This window comes from Hirundo rustica, chromosome 12 (assembly GCF_015227805.2).
Source record: "Hirundo rustica isolate bHirRus1 chromosome 12, bHirRus1.pri.v3, whole genome shotgun sequence".
NCBI classification, from domain to species: domain Eukaryota; kingdom Metazoa; phylum Chordata; class Aves; order Passeriformes; family Hirundinidae; genus Hirundo; species Hirundo rustica.
Window position 1 is genome coordinate 2,898,165 of NC_053461.1, and position 22,309 is coordinate 2,920,473.

At 38.3% G+C, this 22,309-nt stretch overlaps 1 protein-coding gene across 2 annotated transcripts in view; it reads right to left on the minus strand.

Annotated features, from left to right (window-relative positions):
* Positions 1 to 22,309, minus strand: part of CACNA2D3 (calcium voltage-gated channel auxiliary subunit alpha2delta 3) — a 396,842-nt gene that overhangs the window by 265,058 nt on the left and 109,475 nt on the right. For both annotated transcript variants that reach the window (XM_058422243.1, XM_058422242.1), the window contains exon 4: positions 7,900 to 7,959. In XM_058422243.1, coding sequence (XP_058278226.1) covers positions 7,900 to 7,959 — 60 coding nt within the window. The remainder of the gene's footprint in view (positions 1 to 7,899; positions 7,960 to 22,309) is intronic.

Here is a 22,309-nt window from a genome sequence, read left to right on the forward strand (position 1 = left end):
CCATGTCCACAGGGCAGCTATTGAACCAGACAAGCAGAGAATTACTGGTCTTTTTGGATGGGTCCCTTATATAAAGCAGAACTGCACCAAAATTACAAAATTGCTGGAAAATCATCCCTCCTGCACCTCCGCTTCTGAGACAGCAAGTTAAACTCTGCTCTTCTGTGCTGTCCTAGGTTACAATGTAAAATGTGCCCAAAGTATGTATTCTATCACCATCTACATGAAATGTTGTTGTGCACCACTGTTTCCCGTGCCCCCTCCCTCCAGACTATCTTCTGTTAATGGCCCATCAATACCGTCCTGCATGACTCATAGATAACTCTCCCCAGGAGCTATCTCTGTTTAATAGGCAATCAAGGACCCATTGCAAAACTGATAAAATGATATCAGTCCATTGTGAGACGCTCCGCCCAGGGGGAGGAGCCAAGCATTCCCACCTGGATATAATCGGGGCCTTGGGACAGCACAGGCAGCCTTACCCACTGGACTCCCAGAGGACAAGAGCTACCAGACCTTTCTGCAAGAACACTGCTTCAACAAGACCACTTCATCTGGACTGCCACCACCACGGTTTCAGGTTGTATTCTGACTCTGTCAGTGATCTTTTGTACCATTGCATGTGTTTTATTTTATTTTACTTTTTTTTTTCCTCTCCTATTAAATTGTTTTTTTCTGACTTAGAGTCTCTCGCTGGTTTTGCCTTCAAGCCAGCACATGTGCTCAGTCACTCCTTGTCAACAGAAGTTATGAACAACAAAAAACAAAATCTCTCTAGTTATTTACATTTGATTCGTTTGTAGTAAGAGAACATAGTTCTTTAGCAAGATAAATGTGTGGAAGGAGGAGAAGTAACAGAAATTATCCACCGATCATAATCTTCGTAAAACATCAAAAATATTCCCTCAGTGCTCAAACATCCCCAAACTACAAAACTCCAAAGTGCAAGAAATTAATGAAGACATTTATCATTAGAAGATGAGCTAAAATATCCTGGCTTCACAGAATATAGTTTCCCTTTTTCTCTTCACTTGCCACAGAGTCAGAAAACATAAAAGCTTTGAAATTAAAATAACCATAAAGGTGCAGGGCCTCTCTTTCTCTGTACTCTCTGATACTTAATCCCTGCCAAGCATGCAGAGTGAAGGCAAAGTGGAAGGCTTCCTCTGAAGATCACTCTGTGCATGAATTCTGCTGCAATTTTGACCAGTTATATCTGAATTCACTGAAGTCTTGATAGTTTCATGGCCAATCCAGTTTTCCTCTTGCCAACCTCAGCAAATAAATAGGAAAGAGTAGAGAAGCTAAAATTCTCTCCACTGAAACACCTAAAAATCTGAAAATCAATTTGTTGCAGTATTAGAGCAGTTGGGAAGTCCTTAATTTGAGCTCACAGAAATCAATAATAATAATACAAAACTAAGAATTGCAAAGAGGAACCTTTTATATCTTTCAGAAAAAAAAAAAAGTATTTTATGAAAAAAAATAACAAGCGAAAAACTAACGCCAAATAAAAAACTCTAACAGATGCTTTTATGATTTAAATGTGCCCTCCTGGACCTTGTAGTTCATTAGCTCACTAGACACTCACATTTCTGTGCACTTTTTCCTTCCCTTTAGCTTTTAAGCTGCACAGTAACTCTTAAGAGTTTAAGCCTTTGGTGTTGCAGTTAGTTTTTAAGGACATTCTGAATTCTATGCTTTGTTTTTCCTTAATCTCTCTCATCTTTTGATCAGTATGGAGAAGTTCAAACTATTCAGAATAAGAACCACACCTCTGCAGGTCCTGGCAGCATTTTACATCCTAGCTCTTTACGGTTTAGATCTTTGTGAGCTAGGGATCTCTTCCTCCTCTTGCCTTGTTGGAAGCTCCAGCTGCAGTGTCCACATCCCACCCAAACCGAGATGAGAGCGCTTGGGTCTGCAAAATGTTTCAAAATCTAAAAAGGAATTTAGGCTGTGTCCGGGCTTGGAGTTTAGACACACCGAATTCTGATCAAGGAAATAAGAAGCTTGGATGAATAATCCATGAAATCTGTCAAACTTCAGATGTTGCACTGCTATTTTAAATGCACTTTTCAAAAAGTCATTGCAATCGCTGGATACAGGTGTTTGAAGTCCAACAGGCTTCCCCTTTCCATTGTGGATGTTCAGGACCCTTCAAGAGCTGACTTCAGACTTGTGGACATTATTCTAACAGCCAGAAAAATATTAATAGAGTCTAAATCCAGTTATCATGTGCCTCATGCAATATTAGTGAGATAATAAATATGCAAACAGATTTATCCGAAATACTAACATAACAGTAATGCACATGTTATGAGATTGATAAGATTATGTGGAATATCTGTTCTCAATCATCTTTTGTCCTTGTATTTTTCAGTACCTGATGTCAATGTAATTATCACCTATTTGTTTAAATTTTTATTAAATCCCCGAGTATTTAATAATCCATCTTTATAAATTTTTGCCTGGTATCATTATACTAAATAAACAGTTAGGTCAGATTTTTTTTTTTTTTTAAGTAGAAATTTATTTATGATTTTATATCTATATTTAAGCTCCATATCTAAGAGCTAAATTGCAAAATTAGAAAATGTCAGGCAGTTCCCCTTAAACAAAACTATGGAGTAATATTAACAGTTGGAGGATTAGACCCAGAAGCTGTAAATCACATGAACTGGAGTAATTGTGCTTCTCAGCCCTCTTTTACTATTTGTGTTTTCTCCTAAACATGTGAAGTCTTAATTTTTGTAGATTTTCAAAATACGTATTTCAAAAAAGTGCATAGTTCACATGTGTAAACCACTGGAAACCCTTAACTGTCCATCTGCTGATTTCACAAGATTTTTTTATGTAGCCAACACACAGAGTCTGAGAGTAAGGATGTGATTTTTCAAGGACGTGAAATGCAATTTGGAGTTAACAGACAGCAAAATCTGGCAGACAGGTACCTAACTCTGGTATAGTTTTGCAAACATTTTCCTTGAGGCTCAGCCATATGTTGTAGATCTTAGAAAAATGAATAATGAAAACCAGCCTCACACCAGTCTTCCTTTTTTATCCCACTAAATTGAGATTATTCTTAAAAGAAACTAATCTTTTCCTAAAAACTATTTGATTAATCCTCTAGGTTTATACCCTTCTAGTCTTTGGGTATAAAACTAAAATAAGGACAACCATCTTAACACATTAGCACTTGAATCTCTCCTATCTTATGCAGGAAGTAAACCCGCAACAATCAGAAAAATAACACCTAGTAATTCCCTTGCATCAACCGTACACCAGCTTTGATTCTAGCAAACAGAAATAACCTTGCTTTTTTATCATCACATCATACACACGCAGAGAAAACTTAGCAGGAAAGTAAAGCAAATGAACTAATGAAATTAATTAACACACAGAGAAAAAAAAAAAAAAAAAAACACCCTAGCCTGCAGTTGTGTATTTGTAGTGAAATCAATTAGCAAATGAACAAGTAGTCACGACAGAACTTAATGTTAATTCCTCCTGTAACTGGGGTCAGAAGTACAGAAACTGGATAGGAACTAAGTTATTATAAATCTTTCTTCTAAAATTAATGCGGTTGTCTGTTTGTAAGAAACAAAGTGTGCATTACTTTTACTGCCGCACTGAGAACTCCAGCACCGGCCCCAGTGCAGAGCATCCACCTTCTGAGATCATGGAAACCCAGAAAGAGCAAACAAACTCCACCTGACACGGATGGCATTCAAGAAACCACGGATATAGGAATTCAGTTAAAGGTAAGGAGGTATTTACTCATCTAAGCATTGAGTAAGACTTTCTGTTAAACTTACAATGTCAGGTTAAATTACTTGCTATCTAAAATAAACCTTTTTTTTTTTTTAATTATGTGTCTTACTTAGGCAAAGGCTTTTGTTATAAACGTTTTTAGCTGTGAGCTGCCATGGTGCTGCTCCCTCCCGTGTTATGCCTAAAGGCAACACACAGCGGTGGAGAACCTCTAAGGGCTCCTAGGAAAAACCAGCGTCCGCTCTAGACACAGATCCAAACACAAACCACTTGCAAAAATCAAGGTCACACTAATCCCATCCCTGTGGGTCCCACCCCATCTGCAAATTCGACTCCCTGCTGACCAGCTCCTCACCAGCACACTGCAGAGACAACCAAACCCACCAGCGTTTCTGGGAGTCGGAACAAGACAGTTCACATCTTAGGAAACACACCCCCGAGCACAGAGAGAGTAGAACAGGAGGCCAAATTTCAGTTACCAATGATTATAAATTATCTGGTTGTTTTGTTTTTTTTTCTCCTAGCAGAGATGTTACCCACTTTATTATCTTTCTCCAATTTTTTTTTTTTCTCTGCCAAACAGCTAAGCTGAGAAAACTGAAGAATGATTGTAGAACCACTTCAAAACCTGCAACAACCAATACTCTTGTACTCTTGCTGAGAGTATGAGGGGGCAGTTGACCTCTGTGCTGGGTTTTTTCCATTACGTTAAAGTCACAAAATCAGGGCAATGGCTTAATTTTAAACAAAGGTGAGAACAGAGACATTCCCATTCAAAAGAAGAGAAGCAATCCTTTACACCTGTGAATATATTGTGACAGGGCAACTTGCTGTAGTAATACAAATGGTGACTTATTTTACATCCCCAAATTCATTAGGCATGACTAAAGAAATTCCACTTATGAACTTGAAAATAATATTTAATAACACTGAATAGCTTGCACCCATACCCATGAGGTAAGAAAACCCTAGACTGAGATTCAAATATAAGTAGCAATTAGATTATTATTTCCTTATAACCTCACATCTCTAACAGGAAAAAAAAAAAAAAAAGGATCTCCCAAACCCCAAATATTGCAAGGTAAATCTTTAAGGTCTGCTTTCACTGATTCATAGTTTGGCCATTACTCAAACATGCAATGCACAACGCTGATGAGTAAAACATCACATCACCCATTTTGATTTATTCCTTTCAATTCTCTGGGAATTTTATTTATGTTTATAACTACAAGGTTGGTGGTGCCAACACATTCAATCCAGGGATAGATAGTTGAATGCTTAGACCATTACAGAGAATTACAGTATATTGATTAGAATACCTACGGAATAACTAAGGACAAAACCAATAATGTTACTAAGAAAAATGCCCAGAAGGGATCAGATTTCGTCTAACCAAGTAATACAGTTTCATCATTGTTGAAGAGAATACCAGCAGCCTAAAAGGTGAACTCTTACAGTTCTTATTTTCTTTCAGCTGGTGCTTTTCTACAGTCAATAAAAATATTAATATTATTTTATTTCTCCCTTTTATCATTTTTATGTACTAAAGCAATATTGTCTATGCTGTCCTCAAGACACAGAAGACCAAAATCACCACAGTGTTTCTGTGAACCATAACAAAGCAGTTCACGTCTTAGGAAACACATTCCCAAGCACAGAGGTTATAAAAGATCAGGAGGCCTAATTTCAGTTAACAGTAATTACAAAATATTTGATTTTTTTTATTTTTTTAATAGGACATCTCCTAGCAGAAGATGTTACCCTCTTTATTATCTTTATCCAAAGAAAAAAAAAAAAAAAACACTTTCTATATGTGTTTTTTGAATTTCCAGAATACCTGAGCACAAAGAGCACAGGCTGGTGATGTATCACATATCACTAATTCAAAGCATTTAATCCTGTCTTCCACATGTCAGCCAAAGCAACACAAATGCCAAAAAATTCCTCTTTGATAGCAGAATTGTATACACTGCACATTATATAAGCCTTCTGTCTCCTTCCACTTGAATGTACACTATCAAATCATCCTGGCCATTACTTTCTATTGAGCAGATGGTATTATGAGATTTTTGATAAAGAACAACAATCACCCAGCAAGGGTTGCGAAGGGGTCGCTGAAACCAAGATTAACAATTGATTAGCTTTAATGGACCGTGACAGTAATAAACAACAGAGCTCCACACAAAGATTTGATTGTCCTGTTAATGCTGCTGACACAAATGACTTTTAACTGGCTTCCTGAAAGTGTTAATATGGCCAGAGCCCCAGCAAATGAAGGACTTTGTCAAAGGGAGACCTGTCCTGCAGTGAAGAAGCATTTACTGCAGCCCTCTAAAACATCTTCTCAAAAGTGTGTTTCTGATTTATTCAGGCAATCGTTCCTATTTCTCCAAGGCTTAAAGTCCAACGAAATGAAGGGCGGCACACCTCTGCAAGGCTGGAGTATAACAGAGTCTAAAGCATTTGAATACAGAGCACAGCACTCCTTGAATATACAAGAATAATGTGAATTTTCATTTTCAGTGGGCTCATTCTATCCTTACTCTAAACTGGGCTGACAGATCTCAGTATCACAGCCTTCTAAACCCAATTATTTTATGCTTGGTTCTGATAAGTTGACACTATTTTTTCTTCCTTTCTGCACATAAATCAGTAAGTTGCATCGTATATTTATTAAAATAAAGTGGTTTGTGATTACTGGAAGTAACCATGGCAAAATCTGAAAACAGAACTTAACAGATCTGTTTATTTCTTAGATACATGTATGGGAAAATCTCTGTGGAAAAAGTCTCTCTTTCCTTTAATTCTTCAAGCCCAAAATTTAAATAGTCTTATGGCAAATATTCACAGAAGGTTTTAAAATTAAAACTAGATAGAGACAAAGTAGACAAAACTCCACCTAACATCAATGGCATTCAAGAAACCATGGATATAGGAATTCAGTTAAAGGTAAGGAGGTATTTACTCATCTAAGTGTTGAATAAGAGTTTCTGTTAAACTTACAGTATCAGGTTAAATAACTTGCTTTCTAAAATGATTATTTTTTTTTTTAATTATATGTCTTATTTAGGCAAAGGCTTTTGTTATAAATGTTTTTAGCTGTGAGCTGCCATGGTGCTGCTCCCTCCCCTGTTATGCCTAAAGGCAACACACAGCGGTGGAGAACCTCCAAGGGCTCCTAGGAAAAACCAGCGTCCGCTCCAGACACAGATCCAAACACAAACCACTTGCAAAAATCAAGGTCATACTAATCCCATCCCTGTGGGTCCCGCCCCATCTGCAAATTCGACTCTCTACTGACCGCTTCCTCACCAGCACACTGCAGAGACACAACACGAGGCTCATTGCCGCATTTAAAAATGCGACCTACACAGATATGCAAGGGAATTTAAATGAAATCTCTGGAACAGTAAAAGCCACCTGCTTGGTGTCCCAACACACAAGCACTAAGTACATAACCTGTCAAAATACTGAGCCAGCCTTCTTTAATTCTGTTACAGAGGAGTCATGGGATGATTGGCTCTTGCAATTAAGGGATGAATACTGTGTGTATGTTAAGAGCAGCTTTATTGATGCATATTTATGTTCCTGTGGCTGGTTGTTTGGATGTCCCCTGTTCCCCCCTGTATTGCTGCCACCAGACAGCTGGGGTTGTCCCAGACTTGTGGAGGGAAGGCGAGTTCATGAGCGCCTCGCATGGGGCAGCTGGGAATGGGGAAGGCGTCTTAGCTAGCGGGACGCAGCACAGCAACACCTGAGCTCCAACCGAGCTGCAAGAAAGCAGTCTCCACCAATGGACGGCAAAGAAGAGTTGGCTGGCAGACTCTGGGAGGAGCCAGGGCTGGCTGATGCAACACCAGGGGCGTAAAAGGCGGAGCAGCCCTTTTGTAGATGAGCACATGGCGGCGTCCCAGCGCGCTGCCCTTTTTCCTTACTCTGCCCTTTGTTGTATCTTGTTAAGGTTTAATAATTTGAAATTTTTAAAACACAATTCCATTTTCTGTAATCAGCATCCTTCTATTAATCACATGCTTGGCTTTCTACAGCAGCTCTTTAAGCAAGCTATTGTATAAACTGTTGTATATACTCTAATGATAAACATTCAAGAAAGTAATTATTTACTACCTGTAAGTCAGCATCAAATTCGTGTTTCAGATAAGCATCTTCTGCAGCTTCAACAAGACGCTGGAAAAAAGAAAAAAATAAAAAGGTGTGTTTTTGAAATACTGGATAGCAACTTTATAACCTGGTATGAAAACAGAGATTGTTTGAGCATTGTGCAATTTATCTGCTCTCATACTTCTTTGAATAGAAATATATGATCCAGATTTAAAAAAGAAAGGAAGGACCAAATTTTTTAAACCCTCAGTACCCACTGTTGGTGGTTCAAAATTCTAAAAACAGCTCATCTATTAATAAATAAAGAAATTAAAAAGTCTGTTTTTTCACCAGTGTCCTGTAGCTCCCATTCTGAAATTATTTTTGGGAGAACAAAAATACAGTTGATTTAACACGGACCTTTTTTGCATATAGGAGCCCTTTTCAATCTTCCCTAACATTAAAATAGGAGGTATTCCCTAATAATGCACTTGATTTCAAGAAACTGATATAAGAATTCATTTCTAAATTACACATCAACTATAAATGATAAGAAAAATAGAGCCTAGGTTTGTTTACCGAGCAGACTGAAATACTACCTTAACATGGTACATTATCACAAGATTTTTCTGCAATTACAGAGGTAACATTTACTGAATGGCAGCAATTCAGTAGTATGTTCGCCCTCTTAACAACATCCAGAAACTCCTTGTAGTAGTTATCACTCCTCACCATTATCATCAGGAAAAAAACCACGGTTGTACGAAAACACAGCTACCTGAACCATTTAATTCATAGAGGGGTTTGCTGCAGATATTCTACTGGGAAATTACATTATATTCTAAGATTTTACTCAGGGTTCTTTATATTTCAGAGTATTTTAACCATGGGAGAGACTCCTAGTTTTCATTTAATCTATTTGAACATTCATATATGTACAAGCCAAAATCAAACAAAATACTCTTTGTCTTTTACTTTCTCTGCTTTTTCAGACACCGGTACACATAGGTCTTTTCAGATATTTTACATCAAGCAAGGTCCAGACTCTCATTAACAATATACAGAGTGGGCAGCCATGCACACATTTTTTTTTCTCCCTTTTCATAACACTTTGCACATTTATCAAGTCTTTGGATATAAATCAGAATGAAATCAGAATTCATATTGATTGCTATACAGTTTGAGCTATAATGGAAACAAAACCAAGAAAAATATTTCTGGTTGCCAATGGTTGAGAAGAATGCTGACAATTTGAGCAGAGCCAGGGTGGCTGCAGGGAGGATTTGTGCCTGCTGGGGTCTGCAGAACAGCAGTGAGTCCCAGCCTTCTCTCACTGCTCCATTCCATCTCCTGCTCATCCCATCACCCTGGGCCAGCACCAGTCCCAAAAACCCCAGAGCCTCTGCTGCACTTCTGCCCCCCTCCCTGCACCCCCGTGGGGAGGCTCTCCAGACTTTTCTTTGGTAAAGAATTACAATCTCAAACATGCAATTAAAAATGGAAATACAGCTAATATCTTGGCCCTGGGCTGGGAGTACCTCCCTGACATTTGACTGGTTCTAGCTTTAAACATCTTGTCCTGTGAAAACCCAGCTGGTCACAGCAAAGCCATCGACCCAAACTGGAACTGAACAGGTTCCGATACTGGGCAAATCAAACCAGAACTGAGCTGGCAAAATGACTGAGCTCACCTTCCTATGTACAAGGGTAAAAGAACCCAAAAATAACAACTCATCCCAGCATGCTGCAGGAAAGAGATCCATGGAAAAACCTTTCAAATGAAACTGAACTTCTGTCTCGTTGTTCCCGCTACTCCTGTACTATTTGCATAGTACCAAGAACAAAACTTGTTATGTGAAACATAAATAAATGTTCACTTGAGCCACAATTTTTTGTCTTTAGGATCTAAAAAGGGAAGTTACACAAATTTTCTCCTCTGTTGGGGAAGCCTTATAGCAACAGAAACAAATCCATACACATTTGAGCAGTCTCAGAAGCCCATCTTTATTCAGGATGCTAGCGACCTGCTGAAAGGATTTTACAATTATAGCCCCCATTTTTCTAGCATGGAAAAGGCCTTTTATGTAAAATAACTGCTCTAATTCAATGCATTACTGCAGATGTGTTTTCCTTTATTATAAAGCCATAGGTGTATTACTACTGTGCTCACCTGATACAAAAGTTCATGACTGATGAGTTTGGGAGGAAAAAAGTGAAAGGATCAAAATAATTCTTCATACAGAAAGGAATACAAGGAAAGGATATTTTTCTTTTCTTCCTATATTTTTCTTTCTGTGCTGAAACACTTACTTAACCATCAAAAGAAAAATTATTATAGTATTTCATGAGATACCAGTGATATTAGATATTAGTACCTAGCGGGCCAGAAAAATAATTCATGGCTTCTTATATAGTTTGTATCGATCCTAATGTGTTTCAATTTCATTTTTGCCTCAGTGAAATAAATTTAAACTAAGATTTATCCCCACATATAAGAAATAACAAGAGAAGCATAAGATGGGCAATAGTAGGAACATCTGGTAACAAGGACAGCTCAGAAATGAAAAGTACTGCTTGATATTTTATTGAATTATTCATTAAGATTTCAGTTGTTACTTTTTTTTTTAAATGTACATTTCAGCAACATTTTCTACAAGAAACTCAATGACAAAGAAGTGAAGTGTCTACTGACAGAAATTTTTCCTTGAAGCTATAGAAGCAAATATGTAAGCATGTTTTATGCTTTGACCTCACAAAACTAAATAAAAAATTAAACTTTTGGCACATGAAAAAAAAAAAAAAAATACAAGCATATGCTGCATTTCCTATGTATCAGTCCTTAACCACAGTTTGCTTGAAGTATCTCAACAGCATTATAAAGGAAACCATGAGAAATCTGGGAGAGCTACAGAAAAGCAAAGCCAATAATAAGTCCAACTCCATAAAATAACGTATTACTGGATACACACAAATTATATCGGAATGAAGAAATTGAATGCAAATGTTTCCTGGGGTTTTGTTGTGTTTTGGGGGGAGGAAGGGGGGTTTGGTTGTTTTGTTGTTTTTTTTTAAGAGGTCCCCAAAGGGATGAAGCACGATAAAAGAGATTCCTTAGCACTCCGCATGCAAAAGCATAAACACAAGATGTAATACTGCAACTTTTTTTATATGGGGGCAAAAAATCCCTTGTAAAATATTTTAATGACTGAACAGCTATTTAGCAGTGAGGCTCAACATTAGCATGATTAGCAATTTTAGCTTAATAGTTTATGATGACACTCTTAATAGAAATGCCAATATATTTTCCTTTGAGTAGCCATACTCTCAAATCCTTGCTGTAGCAAATAAATGCTTCCCAAGCTGTGGTTATCCTGAAGGGGATTTTGAGTTATCTGCATGTGCTTACATGGAATTAACAAACACAGGGTGAGAATTGGTACACTCACACCATTCAAGGGTGGTTTTAGAAAAATGTAGCACTAAATATGCAAAAGTGCCGGTATGTACACGATCAGGCAGCTCAAGGGCAGCAAACAATCTTTAGAGAAAGCAATTGTAATGTTCTAAGGTGCAGCTCAATTGAGGCTCCCCCAGTTAAGGAACTAATCCTTGGAATTTTCCCAATTCACACAAATATGAGAAAGATGAACTGCCTGTCCCAGAATATCAGAATGCAACATGGATAAAAACAGGGCACGAAGCAGAAGATGAGCAAATAACAGAACCACAAAAACTCTCAAAATGGTCACCAAAACATAAGGTCAATGTTTTGTATATTCAGTGGTACTGATATCATAAATAATATAGAAAAAGTCAAGAGATTAAAAATAAATGTTTGTTATCTCACAGTAATTTTTTTTTTAAATAAATCATCGAGCTATCTCTCAAATTACCTAACAAGGTAATTTTTTGACAAATGATATTATAATTTCAGTGAACTGATATTCCCAGATAAATTCTCTTTCAAGTTAGGTTGTTATAGACGGAGCAAAGGAAAGGTGAAACAGAACAGATGAGGCCAAGAAGAATCCAACAAAAAGTAAGGGGAAAAGGAACAGAAAGGGGAAAAAAAAGTGAAAATAGAAGTTGCAAATAATAATTTCAAGAAAAAAAAAATCGCACAAACATCCTGAAGGTAGGGTAATTATTTTAGCTTCTGAGAGCTTTTCTCTTTTCATGTACTTTTAAGAGTTTCAAATTACTTCTCAATGATTTTCCTCATTAGAATCCCATTTTGAAGTTAGATTAAATACATTCATAAGCATAACCAAATCTGAAACAGTTTCTGAACCCCTGAACTGTGGAGGGTTACTAATCTTTATCCATAAAATGCTGACTGAAGTTATGTCCTTCTCTCTTTTCAGCTATTATTTTTCTAAGATGAACCAACCGCAATACGTAAAACCGGAAATGCTTCTCCAAACTGCTCTTCTCAAAACTAAACTATTAGAAATCACAAAAAAAGGGTGGAAGACGGGTCTAATTTAATTATATCTAGTGTCAGCTAGGCACTGGTATCATCTCAGTCCATAACATAAATAGCTTATATTCCGTAATAACAATTTAATAACATTTCATTGAAAAAATGCACAGTCATTAAAGAAGTGTAGACAAACCTGTAAGCTGCTCTTATATTCTTGCATCAAATGCATTCAACCAACAGCAAAAAATAGCCCTGAACCCTAACAAACTTTCTCAATATTTCCCATGGCATCAGATCTGTTTGAGATTCCTGAAAAATTTTGAGGTTGATTTGAGATGTGTTTTGGATGAAAAAATAATAATAAATATTTGTGTAGCTTTAACAGGCCTGTCTCTCTGACTCCTATGTGTGGAATTATAACCAAGATTTCTGTCTTAATCAGATACAATGAACTTTTTAAAGAAAAACAGCAGATAACAAGAAAGGAAAACCTATGCCTGTATTTACAACCTTATTTCTTTCATATCTTGTAACAAGATTACCAGCCAAAAACCAGCAGCATTCTGTATGCTGAAACATCGTTTTCCTGTGTGCACAAAATACTTACAACTACCAATAGTTACCCTTCTTCAGGTGAAATATTCAGAGCAACTTTAATACTCTTACTCTTGATTTGCATGTCAAATTTCCAATCAAACTTCATAGTAATTGAGCTGTGAATATGCCAAAAATATTTCCTAAAGTGCTGCCAGATAACTATTTAAACATGGTTCAGCAGTTGAAAGTATTCCTGGGGGAGAAACGAGATTGTGTTTCCATCATCAGAGCAATTTTCTTCACTGGCTTCTCCGTGAGAAGTCAACGCCTTGCGCATGGGAGCACACAGCAACAGATCACTAAACTTTAAAAACATTCCCCAGGTACCCTCCTGTGACTTCCCCATTTTGGGGTTCATTTCAGATGTGAAAAAGGGCTTTTCCTCTCCAGAAAATCTGTAAGGCTGCAGGTGCTTTGAAAACTTCTGAAAAGGCCGGGCTGTTTTGAGCGAGAACAAGATTTATTAGCATTAACTGAGCTTAGGAAATATCCTGGCATGATGCTAATTCTGCTGCAGGTCCTCCTTACATCCTTCAGAGTCCTGGGGTTTGCTCCTTTCACAGCTCATTTAGCAGACAAGGTAAAGAATCCAGGAGAGATTTTGGTGTTGTTCCTCAGTCTCACTTTTATTTCCCATGGCCAAACCCACAATCACATCAGATAGCAATGAATGCCCCAATGTGCAAACAGGCTTCCCAATCTCGATGTTTTATCACAAAAATCATTGCACACGTTTGACGTAACCCGTGGAGAAGCATCGTGCTGGCCTTGGAGGAGTATTTGCTCCTCTCGGGAACACACGAGGCTTTTGGGCAATGATGCCAGACTGGAAGTCTGGCTGCTTCAGTCCTCGATGGTGGGGACACACAAACACACACAGGAGGTTTCCTCTTTTCAGAAAGCCTGGCAGTGTATTTTATAGCCCAGATTGTTCTCCTCAGCTGTGTGGTATTTTCTAGGAAATTTTAGCACTAAAATTACTGTTGCTGCAACTAGGATGCACCTCAAATTATTTAGTGCCTGTTACCTTGCTATTCAAATTCCTAGTGCTTGTGGCTCGAGATAGATATCCATCTTGCAGCTAATGCCAGATGAAAACTGAACAAATTCCACTGCAACCCGGCCAGACAATGCTCAGCCACGCTAAGTGCAGCAAAACACAATCAAAGCAGAAATTATAAATAAAGGATAAAAATAAATTAAAAGCTTAGCATATGCAATTATCGCAAATAACTTCAATTATCCACTTATATTCATTCAGAACTGGCAGATATTCAGGTTGATTGTTACTAGAGTGCTAGCTGGTTTTTTGAAGCAACAAGAGTTCAGCTTGGCACAGAGCTGGACAAAACAGAAATGAAACTGTAAGTGGGTTAAAGTACATGAAATTCACACGTTGCATAACAGTGGCTAAGACAATCCTGGAGTAATTAGATGCATTTCTACTTAACTAGGCCAACACTATATTTAATTGTGGCATCTGGAGATTGCCAGGGCATTGAAGGCAGACTCCATATGAAGAAGGTAACACATTTGTCTTGCACCAAGTTCTTCAGTGCTCAAAGGCTGCGCAAAGCCAATATATCAGATACAAAATATGCAGATTATCAAATCTGCTCCTACCATGTTATTATGTCTAGCACAGAGCAGAATGACGTGCTAAATGAGGTTTTATTCCATACTTTTAATTCCATATGTCCCAGACGTCAAGGAATCAGTTCAGTTGCAGACACAACTTCGAGCTGTTCCAGGGATATTTAAAATGTGATTAGCCTGGCTGGGATACAGCAACAACCTTCAGGCACCTCTCCTGCCTCGGGGCCAGGAGGAAGATTCTTCAGCATTCTGCCCCAAGCACACATCCACCCACGGTTGTGTAATGCTCTGGCAATACCTTTATGCATCCTTTTAATTTCACTTGCAACACGGCAGCGCAATTTGTAAAGTTTTACTTTCAATGAATAATTCACAACCAGTGCCTTTTTCTCTTCCACATAAATTTAAAAGTTGAATCAAAATGTTACTTTGTAAAACACCTTCCAAAAGCAAAGGAAGCAGGCCTGTGCATGAGTCCATAGACCCACCTGTTTATACACACCTTTAAATATATTGTCAACAGCAACCTGTGCCATTATCCTTTTTGCCCTCTCCTATATTGAAACCACTAGATTAAAACATCTGATTTATTAATCGGTTTGACACATTTAGGGTGCCCCAGGTCGTATTCTTTACCTGACTGTCACAATTGCTCTCCTGCTTGCATTATGCCAGACTGTCTTTTCTGCATTTTCAGAGGATGGTGAGGATGTATAGGCTGAGCAAAAATAGCTCTCCTTCAGCTCTGACAGCTCTCAGCACCACTGCTGGATGATTGGCAGGTCTCGCTTGAGAGAAATTTTGGATAACTGTTTTCACGCTAATTCTTTTAATGCGAAATTCTCCTTTGGTAGGATTTATCTCACCTAACCTCATCTATTTCAAAGTTAATCATCTCTCCACTGAAGCTTCCTAAACATCCTTCATACGTAGAGACAGAAAACTCCAAAGGTGCTGCTTGTTCCATTCTAAAATAGCTCATAAGATACAGAAAGACCTTTGGAACTTTTCCTTCCCTCTTTTCTTCACTAGATGTTTAACGGATTGAAACTAAGGGAGATGAATCCCACACCATATGTGCAACACAAATGAGCTGAAGAGAAATGGAAATATCCCAAAACTCAATGGGGAAAAGGACACTTGAAGCAACACTTTGTGCTGACAGCGGTCCTGGGACAAGTCAAGGTGTTCCTGTTCTGTTTACATTTAGAGGCACCAAGCGAAATCGATTGTGTTTGCTTCATTCCCTCACTCAGCTTGTTCCTCACCTCTGCACTAAGGCTTAGTCCCCCAAGTTAATTCAAATTCAGCTGGCAATTTGTGGCCTATTTCAACCAAACCAGTCAGGATATACTGCTCCTCCTTTCAGTTTCCAACCAGATTACTGTCACACAACGGCAGGGAAAAAACCCTCAAGATTTATTACTCAAAACAAAGGTCAGTTCCACAGTTTGCAGGGACTTACTTCCATTGTCTAGCCCAGCACTCGATCACAAGGCACAGAGCCTTGTCCTCACTTTCAAACCAAGCAATGTAATGTCCACTGGACTGGTTTTTAATTCTCACAGGGTCAGGAGGACAGTTGCCACTAGATTAACTGAAAAGGAAAATTTTAAAGAACTGAAAGGAAATGAAACACCAAGTTTTCAACTAAAAATTTCACAGCTTCCTCTTGCAAGTAGAATTCTCTAAATTAGCTATTGAGGCAAATAGAACATTATTGTGAAGATGTGAACAAGGCAGTTGGTATCAATTTCTAAACGCATCAGTAGTGGATTTTACAAGCATTAACCAAAGACTTAGAAATCCAGTGTTACATCTCAAGTGAAACAGGCACGGATTCAATGCTAGAACATCCCAAATTCTTGCATTCAAACACAGCCATGGCTTAGTCCTGCTTCTTCCCTTACTGAGAACAGCCCTCATATTTCTTTTCTACTCCCTTCTCTCTATCCAGAGCTCACCTTAGGTTTCCCAAACTCTACTGTTAAAGTTTTTTGTACTGTTCTCCACTGCTTCTGTAGCACCCAGCAATTATTCTTTCTTCTTCATAAAATCTTTGGTGTTCACACTGTCAAGCATGTTCACAACCAGTCTCTTCTAGGTCCCTACCAATTTCTCACTCTGCCAACTTCCATTTCCAGTTCTCCCTATTCCCTTTGCACACTCATTAAGCACGTCTAGAATATCTTGCACTAGCACAGTCTAATTCTGTTGCCTTTGTCTCTTTAGACCATCTCATTATTCTCCAGTCTCTGCTCTCCTTGCGGCAGTACCCTCCTCAGCCTCTCCTAAACCCACCAACAGACGCCCTTGGCTGCTGACCCTCCCATTTTCCAGTGCCCCAGTGTGAGCACAGAGAGATGAGAACTCTCTCCTGGGTCCAGAAGGCACGTGGGCCACACTGACAGTGCCTCAGGAGAGAAAGACTCCGTTTCCCCTGCCTGCTGCTGCCTCAAGCAATAAGAAAGTAATGATCCTCCAGCTGGGGCAAAGTCTTGTTCAATCCTGTGCAGAAAATTCACAGTGCAAAGAACTTTCAAAGATTTCACTTGCAGACAGTCTTGCTGTGATACATTTCTAATGGCCATATGCCTCCCTCTGCAGAGTTTCCAAATGCTAAAAACTCGATCCAGCTGGAACAGAATGTCGAAGAAAACCTTGTGTCAAGGCCTCAGCCCTGCCAATTTCAAGAGCTGGTTCCCAAGCACAGAAGTACTACAGAGCCTTAATGAAAAGAACATCAGTATTCTGTTTAAAAGAGTAAACCAATGCACTTCCCCCAGTTTCTCTCTTGTAAAAAGATGAAGATCAAGATAAAATTCCAAGTTTCTTTGGTCTCCTGAACCATACTTTATAGTTCTGGAGACTCGGTTGCTGAGGATGCCGGAAATAATCACAAAGTCAACATTCAGACTAAGTGATAATTTAGTCTTTTCATTGTTTATTATATTCTAGGTGGTCTGGTACAAAAAAGGAAAAAAAGACTATGTTGAAACTCTCTGGATTTGGCATTTTGGAAAAACGCCCTGGTGTGGACATTTGTCCAGACTTAGTAACTGGACATCTGTCCCCATGCACCTGAAAGATTTTGCTGGTACCCTACGGATTAATGCTGAAGTCCCAGAGAGCGTAGGGGTATCACCTTGTCAAAGTCATGATTAAATACAGACTGGCAAGTCTGTATTCAGGTACAGATTCCATCACATCTATTCATTTATTGATTTTTTTAAATAAATATTTTTGTAGTAATAGTATTTTTCATTCTGTCTTAGGAATAATATAAAACTGCCCTTGTAATTAATGGAAAATTGCAAATTCCCAAACCCAAAAGAAAGGCTGCATTGCATAGTCAAAACCTTATCTGCTTTGCTTTGTAAAGGTAATGAGTTCAAATCCAGTGGGTGTTTTGTTCCTTATTAAGAAGAATCTTGTAACTTGTATTCTCCCAGTCACTAAAAGATTGCTATACTTTCACCTCTTAATTAGTTTTTATCAACTGAAACATTCACCATTTAATTATCGTATGCAGATTTATTTAGAAAACGAAATAAAATATGCAACACAGCACATAATTTCCATTAAGTTTGACACACCTCTAGATTTTGGTATGGCCTAGGGAACTCAGTTCATAGCATACTCCCATTTTTCTCAGTAATTTTTTTCTCTTGACTTTCAAAGTGCTTCTAAAATGCACCTGGGGAGCAGTTAAGAGTCTTCACAGAGCTAACCAACACCTGCAGGTTCAAAAAGTAACAACCAAGACTACAACCGAGCCAACAAAAACTATTAACTGAAGTTTGCAGAGGCGGTGAGTAAATGATAACAATAGTTCTCCATTTATCTTGGATTACAGGGGAATTGTGGACTACCCCACACTGCTGGCTTCCTCCACTGGCTGAAATCCCTCACCCACCACGCAACAGCTACAACCTACAACCAAAAAATGTGCTCCAACCTGCAAAGTCCTAACAAGGAAAAAAAAACCAACCAAACAAACAAACACTGAGGTCATTACTGTTGCTGCAAGCAGTTTTAAGTCCCAGTCAACTCTGATCCTGAGAAACATGTGCAAAACAGTTCCACAAACCATGAGGTCACCATGAGATCTGTGCCTTCTGTGGCTGCTGAACCTAAACCACGCACACTGATGGAGCATCACAGACACAGTATGAGAATGGGAAGGTCTCTGTGGTTCCATATGGAGGTAGGCTCCCCTTTCATTAAATCCTTATTCCATGAAAGTGCCTACACTTTGCAGGCTGGAGCCTCTAGGAACACCTTGACTTTGTACACTCCAATAAATCTGTCCTTGGCGTGGCAACAGCCCAGCCAGAAGCAGGGATGAGGCTGGGGGCTTCTTCCTCCAGCCTGGGGTTTGTGGGGTGATAGCAAGACACACCTTGAGCAAACACTCAGAGCCTTTACCTCACCTTCATGAAACCCCACTGAAAGGGGCTCATGGTCAACCTGGCGTGTTTGTGCAGTGTTAGATTGTAATATTTGTCATATTTTGGCAATTAAATCTATTGGGCAACCTCTCAAAGGCTTACACACTAGATTTAGCTTTTAAAAAGGGTGTTTTGTGCCCTCTTAACAGTTACAACTCATTCCAAATTAATAAACCAAATAAAGAGATTTGCAATATCTGTCATGAAAAACATGTAATGCTGCAGTATCTACAGAGGCTACAGGAGAGCTGGACACGGATTTTGTACAAGGGCATGTAGCAATGGGACAAGGGACAATGGCCTTAAGCTGAAAGGCAGCAACCTTAAATTAGATATCAAGAAGAAATATTTCTCTGTGAGGGTAGAGAGGCACAGGTTGCTCAGAGAAGCTGGGGCTGCCCCATCCCTGGAAGTGTCCAAGGCCAGGTTGGATGAGGCTTGGAGTAACTGGGGATAGTGGAAGTCCCTGCCCATGACATGGTAGAACAAGAAGATCTTTCATGTCCCTTCCGACCCAAACCATTCTATGTTTCTACTGAAAAGAAGATAAAATTAAATGCACTTTCTATGACCAAACCATTATAATTAATGTTTTTACCACACCAGGACACAAAGATGAGTCAAACATGCTCGGTAATTAGGCTTTCATCATAGGCTCTTGAAGAAATAAAAAGCAAATTGAAATGGAGAACGTGTCTGTGTAACACTTAAATGGTTCAGAATGAGTTCTCACCAACTGGATTTTTTCTGTTTCTGATATCTCACACAATCCATATAAATTATATAAGACCTGAACAATGTAAGTACTAAAAAGTAGACATAAAAAATTTAAAAAGACAGAGCAATGACTTCTTTCATCTGAAAACATCTCAGTGGTCTGCTGTAACTATTGCAGAAGATCTGAGATAACCATTAACGGAAAAACCTCGGGAGAAGGATTCAGAAAATTAGACAGAGAATATACAGAGATATTGCATATATCATAAACACAAGGTGCAGCTCAGTTTACATTCCTTGCACGCTCTTCAATTGGTGACAAGAAATTTGCCTGCCACACTTTGGAATTCAGAGTATAACACCGGTAAGTTCTAAAATGCCTTAATTTTTCTCACTTTTAACTCAGTAATATAATAGATGTTGACATGTTACTAACTTTCGCAAGCTTCTTGGACTACTCAGGTATTTCTTGAGTAGAGGAAGCCCTTGCTTTACTACAGGTCTGACAGAGCCCATCTTCCCCCCTCATCTTCCCTGAGCATGTCTCACTATATAAAAAAGCAAAACCACAACAACAAAACCAAAAGAAACACAATATAAAGCACAAAATTTATAGCCAAATTTTGCACATATTTCGCAGGGCTATCATTTATCATCAGTTGCAGTTTTTAGACTGTTTTGTGAGAAAACAATCTGTGCTTTGCTTGAACCACTTGTAAAGAAAAATCAACAATTTTAATGGAAGTGGATTGTTTCTATTCATTTCATTGAGTTGCTTGATGAGCACAGCAACCTACCGATCTAAAGCATCAGATCCTAACAGCATCTCCAAAAGCTGAAGTGCTGCAGGCACTAACCAAATCTCAGACCTAAGTACTTTTTGCTCATTAGCAGTCTACTTCTGAAGTGCTCTTTCCCCATCGTTGCTCCCTTCCAAGCTTTGTTATTTAACGTTCCACTGTCAAAATAAAAGAAAACTGCAGCTATGTCACCCTTAAACTTTCAAATATAGGAGGTTTTACCCTCTGTGTCTACTTAAAAAGTAATTTTTTATTATCTGGCTTAGCTAGAAATAAATTATGTTTGCCACACATAACATTTTGTAGAGAGCACAGGATTTTGGGGACAAAGACTGCCACCTTTTGGCAATAGTCTGAAACAAAAAAAAACCCTCAGTTGTTATGTAAATCATCCTATTCTAGTGAACATCTTTATTATATTATTTTAGCATCTTATATCCAACAAGACATTGGGTTTAACTGAAGCCAACCTGAAAGAATTCCATAGCAACACAGGGGGTTTTTAGCATGGAATCAGAGAAATAAAACCTAGGGGTTTTTTTCTGGAGGGCACTCTGAGTACGTAGCCCTGGCACACAAAATTAAATATTACATAGGAAAATTCTTTTTTTTTAAAACATAAAAAACCAAAAATTTTAATGCACAATTTTTTTTCCCCACATGCAGTACTGATTTAACCTTCGAGTATGTCTGCTCTATTCATTAGGTCAGAAGACCTAAGAAAAATTATTAAACAATTAGAATGTATCCACATATAAATAATCTACTGCCAGCCTTAAATGGTATTTTCTACTTTTTTAGTGCTTGACCTTGGAAACAAGGATTTTTCATTATGTTTTGAGAGTTGGGGCTAGCTGAAATAAAAAGGGGTAGAACTCGATTCCATTAAAGAACACAAGGGGTATTTTCTCAGGGATTCAACAGAAAAACATTTCTATTAGGCAACGTATCTGATGCAAAAACAATCAGGGCTGGTGGAATCACCAAGCAGCAGTGGGTCACAACCACCATCTTGCTAGATGGTAAAAGAATTACTGAAATAAATTAACAGAATGTCTGAAATGTTTGGATTCCATTTGAGAAATGCAAAAGTATACAGGTAGAATTCTTCTAAAATATGGACAGAAAATCTTGAGGAATAATTCAAGAATGGTTTGAGGCTTTAAAAGAGTCCTTAGAAGTTCCAGAAAACATTCATAATGAAACATGCCGTGGGTATGGACTATGCTGGAAGATCCAAAAGCAATCAGTAATACAGAGACAAGGGAAGGACCAAAACAGGACAACAGGGGGCCTGAGAAAAGTTTGTAAATCAGCAGCATGAGGAAAAAAAAATTATCCAAGTTTTAATTTTCACCAGATAATATAAAAGCCAGAACTCACACAGAACAGCTGAGAAGATGAATGAAGACAACACTGATAGAGCTAGATTAATTTGCAACTTCAATACGTGAAGAAATCAAAGTTGAAGGATGAACACAGAAATGCAGATATATTTTTGTTAAAACAATTATAGAAAGATAAAAGAGTATTTTACTGAGCTTCTCTATGCTGAAATTCACAAAAGCAATCGGCCTTTTTCCAGACAGCTGAGCCATTTGTAGAAGAATGAAATTGTGAAGAGCTTCAAGAGGCAATCAGAATACTGAGGAGAAACAAAAGCGCCAGGTGTGAGTAATCTTGGCACTGAATTATCAAGAGCAAGTGAGGAAGAGGAAATCAAACATTTTATAGGGGCATTTGGTTAGCTTGAGTTTGGGGAAGATTTTCAAACATTAAGCAAGACACATATGCTCTATTAAAAAATTAACAAAAATAAACTCATTTCACAAAAAAACTAGTCTTCCACTAGA